This window comes from Palaemon carinicauda, chromosome 27, assembly GCF_036898095.1.
Source record: "Palaemon carinicauda isolate YSFRI2023 chromosome 27, ASM3689809v2, whole genome shotgun sequence".
Classification (NCBI taxonomy): Eukaryota; Metazoa; Arthropoda; class Malacostraca; order Decapoda; family Palaemonidae; genus Palaemon; species Palaemon carinicauda.
Genome location: NC_090751.1, coordinates 87,763,915 through 87,771,414, shown reverse-complemented (window position 1 = coordinate 87,771,414; position 7,500 = coordinate 87,763,915). Strand labels below are relative to the sequence as shown.

Sequence of the window (7,500 nt, the reverse complement as noted above, 5' to 3'; positions counted from 1 at the left end):
TAAAACGCTCATGATGGCTTTCTTTTCTGCCTTAATCTGCCGTTAAATATGAATTTTTTCGTTTTCGTAAGATAAAATTCGTCTTTTATTTGTAATGTTAGAAATTATTCGTTCTTCCAGTCCAGTAGGAGTCTGGTATTCTTAAAGATGTTAATGGAACAAGAAGGTTGTAGTAGTTGAACTTCAATGAAAAATTCAAGATTTTATTTAACAAACTAGTGGCTCTTGGCTGGTAGCCAAAGATTTACCCACCCTAGATGCTTTTCATATTACATAATACAAACAGTATGACCGGTACTGAGTGTACTTGCTTTTCAAAGCTAAAGTTATTTGGTAAAATAGTAAATTTGAATGAAAGTGAATATATTTACGGAATATGTTTATTCAATTTATTATTCAAGGTAAGGAAAGCTGTTTCTTACAAAGGCGTCTTCGATTTCAAAGAAAAGGGGACCTCTGCTATTGTCACTAATGGGACACGGCATAATAAGACAGGGGCTTTATGGTGGCCCTTGAACAATATAAAAAATAGACCACATCACACTTTGCTCTCACTCCATATGACTGATATATGACCGTACTTTAGTCTTTCCTTCCAAGTGAATATTCTTTATCCAGAGAAATTGAAATATCCCATCAGAAGATACTGCTAAAAAAACTAGGTATTGATTATGAGGTCTGTGGATATATGGAAGATTTATTTATTATACCAATAAAAAATATAAAGAAAGATTCGTCCAATCTGATAGATGATCCATGATGAGCCTCTATCTAGCCGAGGAACAACCTGTCAACTTGCCAACTTGAGTTGGGTTATTTGAACATATTCTAAACCATAAAAAAAAGACCTTTCAAATTGTATTAATTCAGGTGCCTGTATGCCATAAGCCTTCCACGATCTTTGTCATTATCCCGTGGGTTTTTGTTTCCCGATTATTATTATTATTATTATTATTATTATTATTATTATTATTATTACTCACTAAGCTACAACCCTAGTTGGAAAAGCAGGATGCTATAAGCCCAGGGGCTCCAACAGGGAAAATAGCCCAGTGAGGAAAGGAAACAAGGGAAAATAAAATATTTTCAGAACAGTAACATCATTAGAATAAATATTTCTTATGGAAGCTATAAAAAAACTTTAATTAAAACAAGAGGAAGAGAAATAAGCTAGAATAGTGTGCCCGAGTGTACCCTCAAGCAAGAGAACTCTAATCCAAGAGAGTGGAAGACAGTTGTTTTTTAGAGTTCTACATAGCTGTGGTGTTAGCCTGAAGAGATGCAATTTGAGACAGGGAAAAATTGACAGATTACTATGAAGAGTAATGTTTGATGGAGTCACCATCTGTTCCTTCTTTTGTTTATAACAGTGGTCGGGGAGGTTTCTATCCATCTCAATGCAATCTCTAATACTTCGAAGCATTTTTTTTTATTCAACTTTTGTTTTAAATACAAGAGAGTTTTTATAACTTTCTTCTACTTGAACAGCTCTAATGATAAAATTAATCTGACCTCCTATTCATCTAATACTAAATCAAAATGGCTAGAAACCCAGAAAAAACTAAATACTCAATAGCACTACAAATGACTCAATTGGCGAATTATGTGATGGCATAAATTTACAATCATTTGGCTAATTACATGGTGATATCATTTTAAAATGTATTGCTAATTATATATCATTTCACATTTACTTTTCTGGTTATATATCATAATTTTACAATTAAGTGGACACCCATATTTAAATAAATGGTTCATTATAAGACAATTTAAAAATTATTTACTTGATTATATAACATAAAATTCACCATCGATTGGCCGACTAAGTATTATTACCATCTAATAATTACTTACTGCATATTTGATAATATTAAAATACATATAACTGGCCAATTATATGAAAATAATTCTATAAATAGTTATAAATAATTTTATAAAAAAACACTGTTCAGTGGCCATTTCCTCTTGGTAAGGATAGAAGAGACTCTTTCGCTATGGTCAGCAGCTCTTCTTGGAGGACACTCCAAAATCAAACCATAGTCCTGGGTAGTGCCATAGCCTCTGTACCATGGTCTTCCACTGTCTTGGGTTAGAGTTCTCTTATAGCTTATTTTTTTTTTCTTCAACTGGGCTATTTTTCCCTGTTGTAGTCCTTGGGCTTATGGCATCCTGCTTTTTTAACTAGGGTTGTACCTTGGGTAATAATAATAATTATTGTCTCAAACAACGCTGAAACTAATAATTCAATTAACTGGCATAGTGCATATATTGACGTCATTTTGTAATTGACAGATTATACAATGGTAACCTTTTGCACATTATACATCGACTTTTAGAACTCCAAGAGAAAGAGACCGAAGTGGAGGTTTTCAGAGAACACTGACGATGAAAACCATATCGGAAAGGGGTCCCCTTTTTAAGATGTCAAATAATCTCTTTGATTTTGCTTGCCATTATACCCGAAAATGTTCATAAATTGCGAAACAATTCTTTGAACAAGAGATACAGCGGTATAAATAGGATGAACCAAAAGCTTAGATATGTGCTGATGGGGAGTTACGAATATATTAAATCTATACATATCATATATATATATATATATATATATGTATATATATATATATATATATATATACATATATATATACATATATATATATATATATATATATATATTATATATATATATATTATATATATAAAGTATATATATACATATATATATTCTTCATATATATATATATATATATATATGTATGTATGCATTTGTGTGTGAATGCATATGTAACCATACACAAAGCACACACAGCATATGCATGTATGTATATATAATACATTATATATGTCTATATGTACGTGTATGTATACACACATATACTTGCATTCCATTATAATTGTTTTTATGTATTGAAGCACATTAAAGAAAATATTGAAAAAGATAGACAAAACTAATTTCATTTAAAAAAAATAATCTAGGCAGAATAATGTAAAGGAAATCTCATGTTTTTATCAGGAGGTTTGAATCATATCTTGATCTCTAAATGCAGATATGCAAATTTTGCACGACAAAAACAACCCCCCCCCCAAAAAAAAAAAAAAAAAAACCCCACCGAAATATGAAACATTAAACAGCGAAGAAGACTGACAAAAAATTATGTTTCCTAATAATTAAAGTCTGATATATTCGCAATAAAAAAACTAAAACTGGAAAGATAGATACTGATGAGTAAATATGAAAATGTCCAAAAACTAAATAAAAAGGCAGACACGATATATGACAAAACTCCTCTCTCTCTTCTCTCTCTCTCTCTCTCTCTCTCTCTCTCTCTCTCTCTCGATTCCCCAAGAAATGCTTCTCGAAGCATAAAGGGAACAGAGCAATATGAAAAGCTCCATGCAACAATAAGAAGAATTTACAATAGAACGTTGTGAAAGAAAAGTAGAACTAAATGAAGAATGGAAAATGTTAGGATAGCTCAAATGCTTTTATTTCTTACTCTCAATGATTTGTCCTATTTATTATCATTATTATTTTTTGAAGATTATCATTAACAGTATAATTGTCATAATTTTACTCTAATTACATTGATGTATCTGCTGTTGATACATAATTTTCACCTTTGATCAAACTAAATTTTTCTATTATTTTTATTTCTGTAATAATGGTTTTTTGATCAACAATTGATATTAATTCTGAAAGATTTTAGAGTGGAAAAAATTCGATTGGATGGGGGCAAGACTACGATAAAGGGCTGAAGCCTACCTCCACACATGATGTGTTCCTTGTTAATACCACCTGTCAGTCTTGGCGGAGATTTGCAATTTTCAACAGTCATTGACGCTCATCTTATTTTTTAATGATATTAAACTCAGGATTTTATAGCAAATTTATCATTATCACAATAACCAACAGATTTAGTAGATTTGAGAACAAAGGCCTCAGAAGGATATAGGAAGTTAAATGGCAGGACAGGATTAGAAATGAAACTATAAGAGAGATTAATCGAGTGCCATATGTGGATGAGATCATGATGAGTAGTACATGGAGATGGTTTGGGCACGCTCTTCGCACTCACCAAGAGAGATTAGTTCACCAAACGTTAGCTGGGCTCCACAAGGCACGAGAAGAGTTGGAAGACCCAGGCCTACATGGCTAAGGACTATGAAGCGTGAAGTAAATGATGTTGAGTGGAGAAGTATTGAATTAATACCTCAAGATAGAGGCGACTGGTGAAATCTAATCGAGGCCCTTTGCGTTAATAGGCGAAGGAGATGATGATGAATAATCAAAATACAACTACCGTCGTTCTTATTATCGCTATTAATCTCCAATTCACTCATCATTCTCCTTGATCTTTTAATTACTGATTTTCAAAACTTTGTTTATATAACTACCTCACATTCTTCCCATATTTTCCTCTTCTTTAAAAAACACCCTTTTTCCTTAAACATTTTCTGGAGCCGTCAAAACTTTCCCCGAGGGATTTTACTCTCTCTCTCTCTCTCTCTCTCTCTCTCTCTCTCTCTCTCTCTCTCTCTCTCTTACTTTTACGACCAATTTGGGAGACGATTGCAGGAAGTTTAAACTTTCAGATTCTGTTCATGAAGCAATTCTATAAAAAAGTATAGATTTAAAATGATATATACACACATATGCACTATATACAAATGTAGATACATACATACATATATATATATATATATATATATGCGCTGTTTTTTTTAACATACTTTACAGAAAGACAACCTGCAACACCATTATTGAATAACTATATTCTTGATTAATGAAATCTTTTGTATGCAAAATATAATCATATATTTTCTCTTTTACAGGTGACCTTCACTGATGAAGTTATGAAAGAATTCCCCCAGAACCTAGGAAAGAAATCGCACTAGAAATACTTGATGTGATTCGAAAAGCTGAACCAATTAGTTTCGATCAACAACACTCAGGATGGATGTGTGCCTCATCCTCCGTGTGTGCAGATAGCTACAATCATGTTTCCTGATTAACGTTCTTACGATGAAAGACATTACCATGGCTTAATTTGGCAGTGAATAAAAGGAAAGAGAAGTAAAAGCAGACCCTTTCCTGTCACTATAAACCTGAGTGACAACTGATGTGCGTCCTTCCTCCCTCCAGTGGGTGAGACCGGTAAACTATCATGCTGGTGGGGGATCCTCCGAAATGCCTCCTGACAGCGACCTCCTTCGTTTGCCTGCTGGCGACGACCCTCCTTCGAGGAGTCAACCCCTCCCTATCGTCCGTCGTTACTTCCTCCGGGTTTCACGCCCATCTTGACACCCAGATGGACCTTACAGCCGCGAGTGACTTTCTCAGAACTAAACGCCTCACGGAGGAGAGCAACGATCTCTCTCAAGTGAATCGGACGAGGCCGGCCAAAAAGGTGGTGGTGATGGAAGGGGACATTCTTTTGGGGGGACTCATGATGGTGCACGAGAGGGGCCACGACGAGGTGTGCGGGCCCATTATGCCCCAAGGAGGGGTCCAGGCACTGGAGGCCATGCTCTATACCCTGGATTTCATCAACGACCAGGTGGACTTCATTCCAGGTGTCAAAATTGGAGCACATATCCTCGACGACTGCGACAAGGATACGTATGGGCTAGAGCAAGCCGTGGATTTTATCAAAGGTAGGAATTTTTATGTCAAACTCTCTCTCTCTCTCTCTCTCTCTCTCTCTCTCTCTCTCCATACACATACATGTATATATATATATATATATATATATACATATATATATATATATATATATATAAAATAGGCAGATATAGATATCGATACATGTATATATGTAAAATATACACGTTATATCTAGACAAGTGTATACATATGTGAGTTCAAGTTAAGAATAAAACTCTAGTCATATAAGCATCCACATTACATTATTGTTGCAATCCTGCAGCTTGCGAGGAAATGAGTTTCAACTAATATACACTTCTTCAATATTCTTCATATTTCCCTTGTTTCTCTGTCCATATCCGTTTGAAATCCGCTTTCCATATTGCCTTTTCCTTTCTTCTTTCATCTTTCTCCCCATCTATTCCCCCTCCTGCAATTTTCTCCACGAGTCCATTTGGATAATCTTACACGACTTTCGAAAAATCATTCAGCATTTCCGCATGTTTTCGTCCGACCTTTTTCTTGTTCCTGTCATTAACCGAGTAATGATCTCCAGAATTCCCTTGTCCTTTGCAGTTGTTCATATGCCCTGCCGTTTTTTTTTTTGTTTTTTTTTTTTTTTCAAAAACACCACCGTAGATTTAAACGTACACAAGCACTCTCACAAGTCACACACACACACACACAAACACACACACACACACACACACATATATATATATATATATATATACATATATATTTATATATATACATATATATATAATTATATATGTATATATATATCTATATATATCGATATATATATATATATATATATATCGGTTAAGATTTATATAATATATGTATACATATATATATATATATATATATCTACACACACACACACACACACACACATATATATATATATATATATGCATATATATATATAATGGATATATACAGATAGATAAATAGATAAGGGAAATAGATGAACACCTATTTATACATATTGTATACGTATCCGAATAACTCTTAAATCGGTCCATAACATATATAGATATCTATAGCAGTAAAGTTTGATTAAATAATAAATGAGTTCGTTAACCGCGTGTGCCTACTGAATACTTGATCACTGATGTAGGAACCAAACAAGTACAAGCACCTGCGAAATACGGATCCCAAATGTGTTCTGATGAGTGAAACTGAATTTGACAAGCATACAAAGAAACAATTTCACTGTGTAATTGAGATTAAGACCGTTCTCAATACAATAATATGATGGGTTATTTCGACTGTCATTAGCAGACGCATTATCCAATTGCTTTTAAGTTGTTCCGTTGATTTCGGATTGAAAGATTAGAGAAAACTCTTTGCCCAGGTTTACATAAATATTTTATTTTCAAATCTTACGTTTACTTTATATCTTATGGTTCATATGTGAAATATCTATTTTAATGTTGTTAGTGTTTTTAGAATATCTTATTTCAATTGCTCATAACTTCTCATATGGTTTATTTATTTCCTTATTTCCTTTCCTCGCTGGGCTATTTTTCCCTGTTGGAGCCTTTGGCCTTATAGCATCTTGCTTTTCCAACTAGGGTTGTAGCTTAGCTAGTAGTAGTAGTAGTAGTAGTAGTAGTAGTAGTAGTAATAATAATAATAATAATAATAATATCGTATCGAATATTTTCATTAATAAACTGTAAAAGTCGAATATTTTCATTAATAAACTGTAAAAGTCTTCACAAATAATGTGCGTTTTTCGATCACTACCTGATAATCACTACCTGATATTCTTGAAAATATATTGTAAGACACACTCTATCTATCTATCTATCTATCTATCTATCTATCTATCTATCTATCTATAT

At 33.3% G+C, this 7,500-nt stretch overlaps 1 protein-coding gene across 2 annotated transcripts in view; it reads left to right on the top strand.

The window, feature by feature from the left end:
* The first annotated feature begins 4,839 nt into the window (after window positions 1–4,839).
* LOC137621230 (metabotropic glutamate receptor 2-like) overlaps window positions 4,840–7,500 on the top strand; it is a 107,468-nt gene continuing 104,807 nt past the window's right edge. For both annotated transcript variants that reach the window (XM_068351629.1, XM_068351628.1), the window contains exon 1: window positions 4,840–5,655. In XM_068351629.1, the coding sequence (XP_068207730.1) occupies window positions 5,166–5,655 (490 nt within the window). In that variant the 5' untranslated portion in view covers window positions 4,840–5,165. The remainder of the gene's footprint in view (window positions 5,656–7,500) is intronic.